Below are 14418 nucleotides of genomic sequence, written 5' to 3' on the forward strand. Positions count from 1 at the left end.
TCTGAGGTTGGGCATGATGCAATTGTGTGACAACATGGGCCATCATCCACATGGGCCATTGGAAAGAGAAGTTGTCCCAAAAAAAAAATGGCCCCGTGAACAGTAACCAGGATTAGGAAATTAAGGGTAGAAGATTTAGGGCCCGTTTGGAAGACATTGTTTGAGCTTATTTGATAGCATAAGCTCTTATGCTAGTGTTTGGGAGAGCTTATGCAAACAACTTATGACCCACCATAAGCTGTTTTGAGCTTATTTTCATAAGCTACTCAGGATAGCTTATGAAAAAGAGCTTATGCTTATATATAACTTATTTTCGATTTATTCCAATAAAAAATTTAAAATAGCTTATAAATAAGGGCTTATGTCATAAGCGCTTAATTATACTGTGTTTCTAAACGGGTTTCCATTAAAAAGAAATTGAGAATTTTTAACATACATTTCCTTTTTGTTTTTTTAACCATACACATATCTTTCTTTATTGTTAGGATATTGGTATATATATTTTTTTGGTTACATGGAGGGCTCAAGCTCGAAAAGAAAAACTACACACGAGTAGATCTAGGAAAAGAAATCCCTACAACATCAGCCAAAAGCAACGATGAAGCACAAGGAGGAGGGTTCTCCAACACATGGTTACCAATAGGCAAGGCATGGGCCATATTAGCCAAAAATCCGCTACTTGGTTTGCTTCATGACACACATGGATGCAACATAACTGCCACTCCTTCTCCTTCCAAGCACGAATTTGAGTTACAAGACCACCATAGGGGTGACACGGATCACAGCCCTGATTCACAAGATGAACCGCATTGCCAGAGTTACTCTCCACAATCACTCTGCGGATGCCTCTGCTCCACGCTAAAGATAGAACAGTGAAAATACCCCAAAGTTCAGCCCATAATACATTGAAAGATCCAAGATTATTGGTATATTTTAAGATATGTAGATTAATTAAGGAAGGAGTGGAAACCTAAAGAAGGAGTTAGAGTCAAGTTCTTCGGCGAGGAGGAGATGTCTCCACAGCCATCTAGGGTGAATAAATCATATTCAAAGGATGTTGCTCTTCTTAAATCTCAGAGTTCTGGCGTAGATCATATGAAGGAGTGGAGGAAGAAATTTGTTGCTGCAAGTTCTCTTGAAGTCTCAAATGCACCAGCAACTGTTCATGCAAGTATAGGTGAATCTGTAAGTGCAGATCCTAATGCTATTGTGCCTAGTGTGATTCATGAGATATCAGTTGAATCTGTTTTTGTTCCCAATGTTGAACCCCATGTTGAGACATTAGTTGAGACTACTTCAGATGTGAATATGGAACCCTCTGCTAGAAATCTAAACCCCATTGTTGACACATCTGAACTTGATCTCCAAATCCATCAATCTACCTTGGGTTCTGAACCATCTATCGGTCGTAAGAAGTCAGTTATTAAAAATGTTCATGAATTGTTGTCATTCTGGTTTAAGAACTGATGGTTTTTTTATGCTGAAGACCCTTTTGCCAAATTTATGTTAAAAAGAGGGAGTAGTTGCATGTTAGCTGCATGTTTTTTTGGTTCTTGTGAAGACTAGGTTTTCTGTTTGCTTGCTTGGGTCTATAATAATTTGAAGACAATTTCAAGACAAGACAAGTCATTGTTGTGTAGTTCTCCAAGCTGTTATGTTCAAGTTACTGCTGGTTTACTAGTTTACACTTGTTGGATAATTAGTGTGGTTAGCTGCCATGTTCTTTGTTCCAACTATGTTTTTGAAGTATACTTGTGTTGGTATGGATGCATCATTTGAGGGGGAGTTCCGCTGCTAAGGGGGAGCTATGTTTCTCTATGTTTACCCTCTCTGATTCTCAAGTTGTTTTAGACAAAATTTGACAAAGGGTGAGATTGTTGTTCCTTTTGGTTGTCTTGCATTTTGTAAAAAACAACCTGATGTCGAAGACGATGCTCTGACATCTGTCTTTGTGAAGCTAGGACATCAGTCCTTTGCGTGGAGCGTGATTCTGGGCCCTTGAAGATCTTATGAAGATTTGTTTTGTAGTTACTTGCGGTTCAAGTAGCTGTACGAGAAGGGAATTAATTGCGGGCTGTTATTTGTTGAAACAATCTTTGATTGAAGATTTGTTTCTATGATTACTCGTTTGTAACGTAATCATATCTTTGAAGATTGCGTTTTATTTTATTGTTGGTGCAATCTGTTCTTCAGCCCAAGCAAACCCTAATGTCGCTGCTGAAGTATATAAAAGGATGAAGACCTAAAACATGAAGACCACTGAAGCTAATATAGAGATCAAGTGTTTTAAGATTGTTATTTTGTCTTTGTCCTTGTTTTGTTGTGAACAAACTTTGCTCATTGATTCTATAAAGCAAAGTTGTGTTCTGTGTTGTTTGATTCTTCAAATTATGATTGTCGATTGTTTGTTATCATTCACTGTGGCAGTGATTGAGAGAAAGTGAGAGGGGCTCTCATACTTAGGTTGAGATACTAAGTAGAAATACACTGGGTAGATTAGGAAGAGAACTATGAACTGTGGTGTTCATTAGTGTCTGTAGTTCCTGAATCTTGAGATAGTAGATTTCCTTTCTTTGGGTGCAAACCCTCCAGACGTAGGTGAAGTTTCACCAAACTGGGTTAACAATTCTTGTTTCTTGTTTACTTATGCTTCTAAAGTTTATGTTGTTACTGTTAGTCAGTTGTTGAACCGATTGTCCCAGCATCACATAGAACATCTGTCCTGTGCGGGAACCAGAATTTCATTATTAATTCATTTATCACATTTAGAACTTTCTTTTTACTCATTTCAAAAAAAAAAACTTTCTTTTTACGCAATCAATAAATATCCTACCGTAGACACTTTAATTTTCTATCAATAAATACTCTTTCATTAGTTGTTCCACATGATGATGACCCATCCTTTCACTATTTTCGTTTGTTCAATATGCATGAAGAGAATCACACTCGTGCCTATTCATGTCTCCTTCATGTCTTGGTCTTCTAAATCCAGGGGCTTATGTTTCATGATTGCAAGTTAATGTAAATTGTTTTGGTCTTGAATCTTGATTAATGTACAAAACTTAACTACTGTTCCATGATTGTTTTTCGTGTTGTTGGCCAGAGAAAAACTCAATCACTCGCTTTCATGGTATTTATCACTGTTAACTTCCGAATATTCAACCTGTGTTGTGTTGATATTAGAGAACAACAAAAACATCATGTATAGAACTGTATCAAAGTCTTCCCCTTGATTGATTTGAACATTAAGAGCTGAAGCTAGAAACAAGAGTCTTTTTGCAGGCAACCTGAATTGTTTAAACTGCCACAACCCTTGCAAGACCAAAAGCTATGGAAAAATACTGGTCCAAAAAAAAAGCTTATCAAATTGATTATTATGATATAAATGAAGTTTTTTCTCTCAGGAATATGGCCTCTATGATGATCATGTTCTAACTTCTTCTATGCATCGGCTCTTGCAAATCAGAAGCTTCTTGATTTAATCCTGTGAGTGTAAGGGATTCTCATGTTCAAGCCACAAGGAAAGAAAGACAGAAAAATCAATTTTTATGTTCAAGCAATTTCAATGTTCAAGCATATATTCTAACTTCTTCTATGCAGTGGCTCTTGCAAATCAGAAGCTACTTGGTTTAATCCTGTGAGTGTAAGGGATTCTTATGTTCAAGCCACTATGAAAAAGGCAATTTTGGGTTTGTAAGATTCAGTAACAAGGAAGAGGGTACAAGGGCAATTAAGAGTTAGTAGTCAATGCGGCTAGAACTAGCATGATGAGCTAATGAGAAGTGAGAACATATATATCATTTTTTGTTCATCAAGGAATTCTCATCCCTGGACCTATTTATCCAATTGAAGTCCCCTTGTTTTTCCTTAATCATATGAAGGGCAAGCACAAAATGGTTATCTCATTTGTAGCAACTAACTTACGAAACCATGAATTCAGTAAAGACAATGGAATGTAGCGTCCGATCTTGCTCATTTGACTCCGATTTAAAGAAACTGATTTTAAGTGTACAATAGCTTCTTTAAATTGGACTCATCCAATATTGATCGGATGGCTACAGACCCTTGACTCCGCTAAATGCGGGGGATTCCCCACGGTACCTGACTGCAGGAAATACAGGTCAACAACTCAGATATCAAACAAGAGACATGTGTGGATGGAGGAGGTGACAACAAGCTGCTACAAATGCAGTTGTGTGATGAAAAAAGAGAGGAAAAAATTCTACATTAAGGACAGAAATCTCCTATTGAAGAGAAAGAAAAATCTGATTAAGAGGGTAGAAAAGTGATGGAGATTTTTAGAGAACAGTAGAGAATAACAAGGATTTAAGAAGGAATTTAACTGGAATTGTATTGATCAGTAGAACAATTACAGAGAATGAAAAGAAAAGGTATTGTTAGAGCTAGCTAACAACCCAAGAAGTGCTAACGACTTCCCCTCAACAAGAAAGATACTCTCTCTCCTCAAACAGAAAAACTGATCATGAATGGAATCCTCCCCTCACTCTATTATTCTCTTATATAACTAACTCTGCCAGCTCACTCCTTTCTTCCCTTTTTCCTCACGTAAACCTTCCACACTTTGGGCTTTCCCAATCCCAAATTAACATTCAGGTCTCTATCAATTCCCTCCTCCTCAGAAACAGCCTTGTCCTCAAGGCAGAAATCAGGAAATTGACCAGCCAATACAGCATTGTCTTCCCAAGTGACATCATCCAAAGACTTGTGAGTCCATTTTATCAGACTCTGGTGCACCTCACTGTCTCCCTGACGAATAGTCCTGGTTCCTATGATTGCTTCAGGGTAAATGTCATTCAGGTCATCAATCTCCAAGTCCCTAGGCAATTGACCCTGAACCTGAGAGCTGCCAATGGCTTGTTTCAGTAGGGACACATGGAAAACCGGATGTATCTTAGAACCATCAGGGAGTTTCAGCTTGTATGCAACTGCACCAATCTTGGTCTCTATCTGGAAAGGCCCATAAAACCTGGGAGCTAACTTCTGATTAATCCTCTTGACCACTGACTGCTGCCTATGTGGTCTGAGCTTTAAGAAAACCCATTCTCCCACTTTAAAATGCAAGTCTCTCCGTTTCTTGTTAGCATAGCTAGCCATTTGTTCCTGTGCTTTCTTAAGATGCTCTCTGAGTTGTTTAATAGCTTCATCCCTTTCACTAAGATCCAGGGCCACAGCAGCTACTTTAGTTTCATTTGAAAGGAACCTCACCAAAGGAGGAGCTTTCCTCCCATAAACTACTTCAAAAGGGGTTTGGCTAATGGAGGTATGGAAGGTGGAATTATACCAGAATTCCGCCCAGGGTACCCAGTAAGACCAAGTCTTAGGTTGATCAGAAGCAAAGCACCTCAAATAGCTCTCCAAGCACCTGTTGATGACCTCTGTCTGGCCATCTGTCTCAGGATGATAGGCAGAACTCATTTTGAGTTTTGTACCCTGAAGCTTGAACAGTTCTGACCAGAAATGGCTCACAAAGATGGGATCCCTATCACTGACTACAGAACTAGGAATACCATGCAACCTCACTATCTCTTTGGCAAAGATTTCAGCAATAGACTTTGCAGTGTAAGGGTGCTTCAAAAGAATGAAATGGCTATACTTAGAGAGTCTGTCCACAACTACTAGAATAGCCTCATAGCCTTTAGATTTAGGGAGTCCAGTGATGAAATCAAGAGAGACATCTTCCCAAACTGCATTAGGAATCGGGAGAGGTTGGAGAAGGCCCCCTGGGGTAGTAGCACTGTACTTCTGCCTCTGGCACACCTCACATTCCCGCACAAAATTCCTGACTCTCTTTTGCATTCCCACCCAATAAAGAGAATCAGCCAGCCTCCTATATGTCCTGTAAAAACCTGAATGGCCACCAGTTGGGGAACCATGGAATTCTTCCAATAGCCAAGGAATAGATGGTGACTGAGGTGATAGCACTAGCCTTCCATGATACAACAAGATCCCTTGCTGAATCACAAACCCAGGTTTAGAATGAGGGTCTTTTAGGACCTCTGCAGTCAGGTTCTGGATGTAAGAGTCCTGAGCTAACTCCGCCAATAGTCTCTTCCTATCTTGCCACAGAGGAAAAGAGACCAAGGAGTGCATCTCCCCCTCATCAAAGCATCTGGACAAAGCATCAGCTGCCTTATTTTCCAGCCCTGGTTTGTACTTGACTTCGAATTGATATCCTAACAACTTGGCTAACCAACATTGTTGGTCAGGAGATGAAACCCTTTGCTGTAAGAAGTGTTTCAAGCTCTTGTGGTCTGTATAAACAGTAAAAATCCTCCCCAACAAATAGTGCCTCCAATGTTGAATACACAGTACCAATGCCATCAGTTCTTTCTCATAGACTGACTTGGCCAAGTTTCCAGCAGACAATGCTTTACTGAAATAGGCTATGGGCCTCCTCTGTTGCATCAGGACTGCCCCAATACCCCTCCCTGCAGCATCACATTCAACCTCAAAAGGAAGGGTAAAATCGGGGAGGGCTAGGACTGGAGAGGTAGTCATGACAGATTTGAGAAGGGTAAAAGCTTGCTGTGCTTCGGGCCCCCATGAGAAATTGTCTTTCTTGGTCAACTCGGTGAGTGGTTTGGCTAATTTCCCATAGTTTTTTATGAACTTCCTGTAATAGCCTGTCAATCCCAGGAAGCCCCTCACCCCCTTGACATTTTTTGGTTCAGGCCAAGCTTCAATGCAGTGCACCTTGTCAGGGTCTACTGCGACACCATTTCCTGAGATTAGATGTCCCAGATAATCAACCTGACCACAACTAAACCTGCACTTGGACTGATTAGCCACAAAACAGTTGCTCAGTAACACGGTTAAGACCAATTTCAAGTGATCAATATGTTCAGTTAGATCCTTACTGTAGATGAGAATATCATAAAAAAAAACCAATACAAATTTCCTTAAGTAAGGCCTGAATATGTCATTCATTATGGCTTGGAAAGTGGCAGGGGCATTCATCAACCCAAATGGCATAACTAAATATTCATAGTGGCCATTATGAGTTCTAAAAGCAGTTTTGGGAATATCATCTTCATGTACCCCGGATTTGATGGTATCCAGACTTAAGGTCTATCTTAGAAAACATTGTTGCCCCATGTAACTCATCTAGCAATTCATCCACAATTGGGATAGGGTATTTATCTGGAATAGTTGCTTTGTTCAGTGCCCTATAGTCCACACACATCCTCCAACTCTTATCTTTCTTCTTCACTAAGATAACGGGGCTAGAAAAAGAACTCATGCTTGGTCGAATAATTCCTGCTTCCATCAACTCTAACACCTGCTTCTCAATTTCTTCTTTCTGGTGATGAGGGTATCTGTAGGGCCTTACATTTATGGGTCCCTGGCCAGGAAAGAGGTTTATTTGATGAACCTTGGACCTCTCAGGCGGTAATTGAATCTTGGTGGTGAAGACTGCCTGGAATTCTCTTAAAAGAGATTGAAGTTGGTGTGGGCTCTCTTCAACTGCTCTGGTAGCCTCAACAAGACGAAGTTGTGACCACCACCACTCCATGTTTTCTCTGCCCTGAGTGTCAGTAAGGAAGGAATGCAAATTGCGCTGCTGGCTGTCCTTGTTCCCCAACCCTTGTAGTTTCACTATCTGACCTCCATACATGAACTGCATGGTTAACGTTTTCCAGTCCATGAGTACCTTACCCAGAGTTCTCAACCAAGCCACTCCCAGTACCAGGTCTAGCTCACCCAATTCCAACACCAAAGCATCAATGGTGATTTCGATGTTTCCCAGCTTGGCTTTAATTCCTCTGCAAATTCCCTTAGTAACCACCTTGTGGCCATCGCCAAGTTTGATGTTCCTGGAATGGGTAGTCGTAATCGTCAAGCCCAAAGCAGAAGCAATCGTAGGAGAAATGAAATTATGGCTTGCTCCGCTGTCAATCAAGACTAACAATTCCACATGTCCCACTTGACCAGAGAGCTTCATCGTATGTGTCTCCTCCATACAGCCCAGAACCCCCATTAGCTTAAACGCCACTGGTTCTGGTTCTTCCTCTTCCTCTTCCTCTGGTTGTTCGCCTTCGAGCATTATAATCTCTCCCTCGTCGTCGATCGTTTCTCCGTCTCCTAGGATCAGAACCCGCAACGATCTCTCGGGGCACTTGTGCAGAGTCGGGTGATATTTTCCCCCGCACTTGAAACAGAGCCCCTTTGCTCTTCTCTCGGCGATTTCATCTACTGGGAACCGGCGAACCCCCTTCCATCGCTCCGATGATCCAGAACGGTAGTCGCCACCAGTGTTTCTCGCCGTCGAGCCCATTGACGATGTAGGGTTTGAGGATGTAGAGTTAGACCCACTCAAGCTTAGCGAACGGGTCGGAATTGACCCGCTTGATTTAGAGAAACGGGTTAAGTCCTTAGCCGCATAAAGCCCATTTTTAGCAGCAGTGGACCCGGCCCAATCTCCCTGACCCGCTCGTTCGTACCCGGGTTTCCTGATTACCCGTTTACCCTCTTCGTCGTCTTCTTCCTTGAGCTCATCTTCGACATCCTTCGCGATCCGCATCATTTCCATGCGAGTGCTGGGGTTCAGAGTGCGAACTCGCCGGCGAATCGGTGGCTTCAACCCACTCATGAAATATCACAGGTACTGGTCTTCAGGCAACCTTCCCACCTGCGATGACAACAACTCAAATGCCTCCACGAATTCCTCCACACTCCCTCGCTGGCGCAACGTGGATAGCTCTTCGAACGGATTCTCCAGTCTCCGTCCTCCATAGCGCGCGATTAAGGCTCGCTTGAGCTTCTCCCATGATAGTTCATCCTCTGTCTCCATGAGCAGATTGAACCAATGGATGGTAGATCCCTCCATACTCAAACGTGCGAGCTTCACCCGAAGTTCATCGGGAGTTCCTTGCACATCAAAATAGATCTCAGCTCTCGTGATCCAGGCCACTGGATCATCTCCTTCGAACACCGGTAACTTCACCTTCTTTCCGGCGAGGCGCGATTCACCCGGACTGGAAACGGTCGCCGAGGTCTCCTCTTCGTGATCAGCCTTCTTCCCTATCTGCTTGCTCAGCTCAGTCAAAACTAAGCTCTGTTGCTGCAGTTGGAGCGCCAGTTCGTGCAACGTATCGGTTACAGTACCCATCTGAGTCTCTAGAGCTTCCATGCGATCAACCATCTTGGGTGGCATCTACTAGCACTGGTTCCAGAGATGCGTGTGGATCCGGCAGGTCGGACCAATTGATGGAGATTTTTAGAGAACAGTAGAGAATAACAAGGATTTAAGAAGGAATTTAACTGGAATTGTATTGATCAGTAGAACAATTACAGAGAATGAAAAGAAAAGGTATTGTTAGAGCTAGCTAACAACCCAAGAAGTGCTAACGACTTCCCCTCAACAAGAAAGATACTCTCTCTCCTCAAACAGAAAAACTGATCATGAATGGAATCCTCCCCTCACTCTATTATTCTCTTATATAACTAACTCTGCCAGCTCACTCCTTTCTTCCCTTTTTCCTCACGTAAACCTTCCACACTTTGGGCTTTCCCAATCCCAAATTAACATTCAGGTCTCTATCAAAAAGTCTTCCATTGAAGTTGCAAATGAAGGTAAATATGTTTTTTCCCCACATATCTTGAGCTATTTAACTATGTATAGACAAAAAAGATAAATTTAAGAGTACATGGACCCTGGTGATGAGAAACACAGTTCTGGGTCCATTAAACTTTTCTCTGGTGAAACGCTCATGAAATCTAGAATTATTCTAGATAAATAAAAAACTTAACTATAAATATAAACAGATCCAGATTACCAATTAAGTTCTTCAATAGGAAATACAGACAAATTAACAGTTGCACAGCTTACACTCAATTTTTATCAAAGACCAATGCAAAAACCCTGATAAGAAGCCAGAGATTTTTAACAAGGAGAAGTCTATTACCAATTAAGCAAACATGTTTCATTAACTCCATATTTCTTTACAAATCTATAAATAATATTCTTGGTTTCACAATTTTCAGAAAATGCAATGCACGTTTACTCAGAAGCTAAGACTTATAGCTGCTTCTTACCAGAAGTGATCCTAGAGCATTTTACCGTGGAACCAAACATGCTCGATGTGCCCCAATCTCCTATGTTGGGGCAGATAACTACTAATCAAGTTATCGCATTCAGAAGATAGACAACAAAAATCACAAAAGAAGAGTATTGTAATACATAATTCAGAAGATTGGATACCAGCACTCATCTACCCTCAGACTTAACCAACTGTGAGAATACCCTGCTCATGGAAACACCAGAGAGATCATCCACAGTTGAACCTTCAAATTGCACAGCAGAAGAAGCACTCGCATCGTGGTCGAAATTGTTGACCTGTGGTGAGAGTTCACCAATCATATTGGTGCTGTTCTCTTCAGGATCACCTTGAACCACAGCCTCTTGGAGTTGGAGAGCATACTCCAAATTCCACAACACATCCCCCATAGAAGGCCTGTCAACACCATAGTCGGCCAAGCATTTTTCCGCAGTTTCTCCAAACTTCCTAAGAGAATCCGGTCGGACTTTTCCGGCGAGTGTCGGATCTATGATTTGCTCCAACTGCCCTTTTTTCTGCCATTTCATCGCCCATTCTGCAAGGTTCACCATTTCCCTAGGAAGGGAAGGATCTATGACAGGTCTTGCACAAAGAACTTCAAACAGAACGACCCCGAACGAATACACGTCTGACTTTTCTGTTAGTTGTTGCCTCCTGAAATACTCTGGATCAAGGTACCCGAAACTCCCTTTCACAGCTGTGCTCACATGTGTCTGATCGAGTTCAGGTCCGGTCTTCGATAATCCAAAATCAGCAACCTTGGCCATTAGGTTATCATCAAGTAGGATATTTGCAGACTTCACGTCACGGTGAATAACCGCTTTAGCATAGCCAGTGTGTAGGTAATGAAGTCCTCTAGCAGATCCAATGCATATGTCAAGTCTCTCCTTCCAACTTAAGCTCGGGAAACCTGAACCGTATAGATGACTCTTCAGTGTTCCCTGCTCCATATATTCATATATCAAGATCATTTCATTCTTTTCATCACAATAACCAATCAAAGATACCAGATGGCGATGACGGAACTGAGACAGCATTTCAATCTCAGTTCGGAATTCTGCAAACCCCTGCTGGGACTTTGGATTGCCCCTCTTGACAGCCACTTTTGTGCCATCGCTTAGTTCTCCCTTGTATACTTTCCCAAAACCACCTACCCCAATAACCCAATTCTCATCAAAATTGTTTGTAGCCTCCCAAACTGCAGCAAAAGGGACACGATACTCGAAGTTTGAAGCAGCGCTTATTGTAGTTCCATTGGAATATTTACTTCCCATCGTGTGGGAAATTCCATCGTTGATGGACAAAGGAATCCATGTCTTTGACTGCGCTTGTCTTGCCAACTTTCTTCTTCTGCAGCATAGTACAAAGAAAACACCAGCCAATACCACTGCACCAAGTAGCCCGAGACTCACACCGACTATCACACCAACTTTACTAGAACTCGAACCAGAGGTTATAACCCCCGCCCCTGCCGCTGCGCTGAGGCTCCCGGCAGAATTGTTCATTTTCATTATCTCCAGCCCATTCAAAATGGCATTATGGTTGTTATTATTTGCATCAGATGGACCAACGCTCACACGGAGTGTATTGCTGACAGCCAAGGCTGTTACCACATCCTTGTAATAGGGAGCACCCAAAACATTATCACTAAGAATACTGAGATCAAGGTTCGCAGCCGCCAAGGAGTCAACATAAGCATTGAAGTAGAGTTGGTTGAGACCTTTACTGACTACATCACAGAAGTGAAGCCGAACAAGGTACTGAAATCCAGGAACCACATCAAACTGCCATGTGATATTGAAATTACTACGTGGATCACTGCTCGTGTTCATCTGAGCGGCAGTACCATAAACAGTAGGTGGAGCAATGTTTTGTGTTGGCCCTCCATCCTCATACTTAACAGCATCAATATTCGAAACATCCAAAACAAGGTTTGGTATCCGAAGGAAACTCTGATCCGGAATCCAGGTTCGACGAAGGGGGTCATCGCCGGAGGAGACAGCCGGACCACCCATGTTAACCCTCCAAACTGTCTCCACAGCCTGTGTCACCAGCCCAGTGTAGGTTGCTAATGTTTCTAACTGAAAAGCATCATCAGCAATGAGCTCATCAGGGACAGAAACAACTTCAATGGCATTCACAAAAGCAGTGGAATTCTCCGAAGGCGTGAATGTGAGCACAAGGGTGTCTGTAGTGACATTTACAGAAAATTCCTTCATCACAGGATTTTTCTGAGCAGTGAAGCCACCAAGAAGAACATGGTTTTGTGTAGCAACAGAGAAACTTGCAGCATTCAAATTGTACTTCTCATAGGTAAATGGAAAGAAGTAAAGCCGGATCCAGTGTCTCCCCTTTTGGTTAATTTGGAAAGTGTATTTTGAGGATCCAGTGAAGATTCTTGCAGTTTGGTACAAAGGGGACTCATCAGATGAAGAATTAACAGATTTTGAAGAGGTACTAGCAAGAATATCTTCTTGTGTGGAAAGTAGTTTCTTAGAGAAACTATCAGCTGAGAAATTGAGGTTACCTACTGGAGTACTTGAAGTTGCTCCACAATCTATAAGGTAGTTATCAACAGGAACAAAGGTAGCAGAAAAACACGCCAAAGGCAAGATGTAGAAAACACAAAAAAAGAAACCAACTTTTCTCAAATCCACCATCATGACATCTAGAAATGAAAGAAATTGCCAAATGGGTATATGGGGATTTTGTTTTTCCTTTTCAAAATTGTATCTTTTTGAAGCAAATTGAATCCTTGGATGATAGATATCTAGTACAAGCAGAAAAGGAAAGGAACGAGTTTTTTTTACTAATCAAGCATAAAACCACAGAAGTCAAACACAGGGAGAAAGAGGAAGGAAGAACAAAAGAAGAAAGATGACACCTTTAACACTGTTACAGCTACACCTGGACCTGTATGAACCAAAAGCCAGAGAAGCAGAAGACAAATTGGTAGGTGAGCCCTTTTGCTGTTTTGAAAGAGAGCTTTCAATTTACAAATGGTGGTAGGAGAAGAACAAATCCATGTTCAGCAAGAATCTAGGTCAGCACAAGCTGGAATACCCTTGGTGACAACCTTAGTTGTTGACATATTCACAGATTATTATTTTTATTTCAAAATTAAAAATTAAAATAAAAGGGAGAGAGAAAGGAGGAATATAAACTGTGGAAGCAAGGTCAAACTCATAAGAGTTTGGTGCACAAATTTTCTTGTGGAAGCATGTGGTGGGATGCAAATAAAAGACTAAATAAATAAATACAGATTGGTGGGGTGAGGGTGTTTAGGTAATAACTTGCTCAAGAGAAAAAAAAAGGGGGGGTGACTCATTGCTCCTCATTATAATGAATGGCACATATATTAATTAGGAGATGATCAATGATGTTGATGGATGTTTTTTTAAATTTCATATGGTCACTCTTTTTTATACTCTCTCTGTTACTATATAACTCACAAATAGCTAATTCTCTTAGATTAAGATAAATAGTTACTAGTAATAAATTTATGAAGAAAATGATTAGCTTTCTTAGTTTACCCTTATTTACTAGCCTATGATTTTATCTCTCCAAGTTAATATTCTAAAAGTTCATCGTCTCTTTCATGAGCTAGTAATATGAAGGGTATGCGATTGCAAAATGAAGGGTATGCGATTGCATGATTGTGTAAAACTTATTTACACCGTCGGTGCATAAAAATTAATTTTCTTTTGTACCTCATTTTCATTCATATTTTCTTTGTAATCTTTATTTTCTCTTTCTATCACATATCTCTGATCATATTTATGATCGCTTTGTTATTTATGCCTATCTCTAATTGTAGGGTGGAGTTGAATGTCAATGTATTTCTTTCTGTAAATTTTTATTTTCGGCTTCTACTTGAGGTGTGAGCTCCCTCACCTTCTAACTCATGGAATTCTAATATCTTAACTGTTAATAGTAAAAATATTTCATATAAATCTCACTTTTTATCATTAGTCTATTTTCATATATAACATCATATATCATATGAGTTCTTAATGATTCACATCTCATTTTGTTGTTATTAAGTTTCTCTTTAATCTTATTTTTGCCAATTATGTAATGTATTACATCTCTTGTTTTCTCTAACATATTGTATCCCTACATATAAGTATGAATTTCATGCTATCCTTGCCACATTATACGAAATTGACATACAAAATTGAAATGTAATCAAGTATAATCACGTAAAATGAAGTTTATCAAACACCACTAACAACAAGAGATGAAAAAGTTTGTATTATTTAACTACTTGCTCACTTAAAAGGAAAAGTGAATGTACCTCTCTCTTGTCGTGAGATTCTTATGAGCGCAAGAATATTAG

At 40.7% G+C, this 14418-nt stretch overlaps 2 protein-coding genes across 2 annotated transcripts; one reads left to right on the top strand and one right to left on the bottom strand.

Moving 5' to 3' along the window:
• The first annotated feature begins 1095 nt into the window (after positions 1 to 1095).
• Positions 1096 to 1467, top strand: LOC130744330 (uncharacterized). The gene has a single exon (XM_057596520.1). The coding sequence runs from the start codon at positions 1096 to 1098 to the stop codon at positions 1465 to 1467; it is 372 nt and encodes a 123-aa protein (XP_057452503.1).
• Positions 1468 to 9922: 8455 nt separating this feature from the next.
• Positions 9923 to 13260, bottom strand: LOC130743333 (receptor-like protein kinase HERK 1). The gene has a single exon (XM_057595529.1). The coding sequence runs from the start codon at positions 12740 to 12742 to the stop codon at positions 10229 to 10231; it is 2514 nt and encodes an 837-aa protein (XP_057451512.1). The 5' UTR covers positions 12743 to 13260; the 3' UTR covers positions 9923 to 10228.
• Between the last annotated feature and the right edge of the window lie 1158 nt (positions 13261 to 14418).

This window comes from Lotus japonicus, chromosome 3 (genome assembly GCF_012489685.1).
Source record: "Lotus japonicus ecotype B-129 chromosome 3, LjGifu_v1.2".
In the NCBI taxonomy this organism is placed as follows: domain Eukaryota; kingdom Viridiplantae; phylum Streptophyta; class Magnoliopsida; order Fabales; family Fabaceae; genus Lotus; species Lotus japonicus.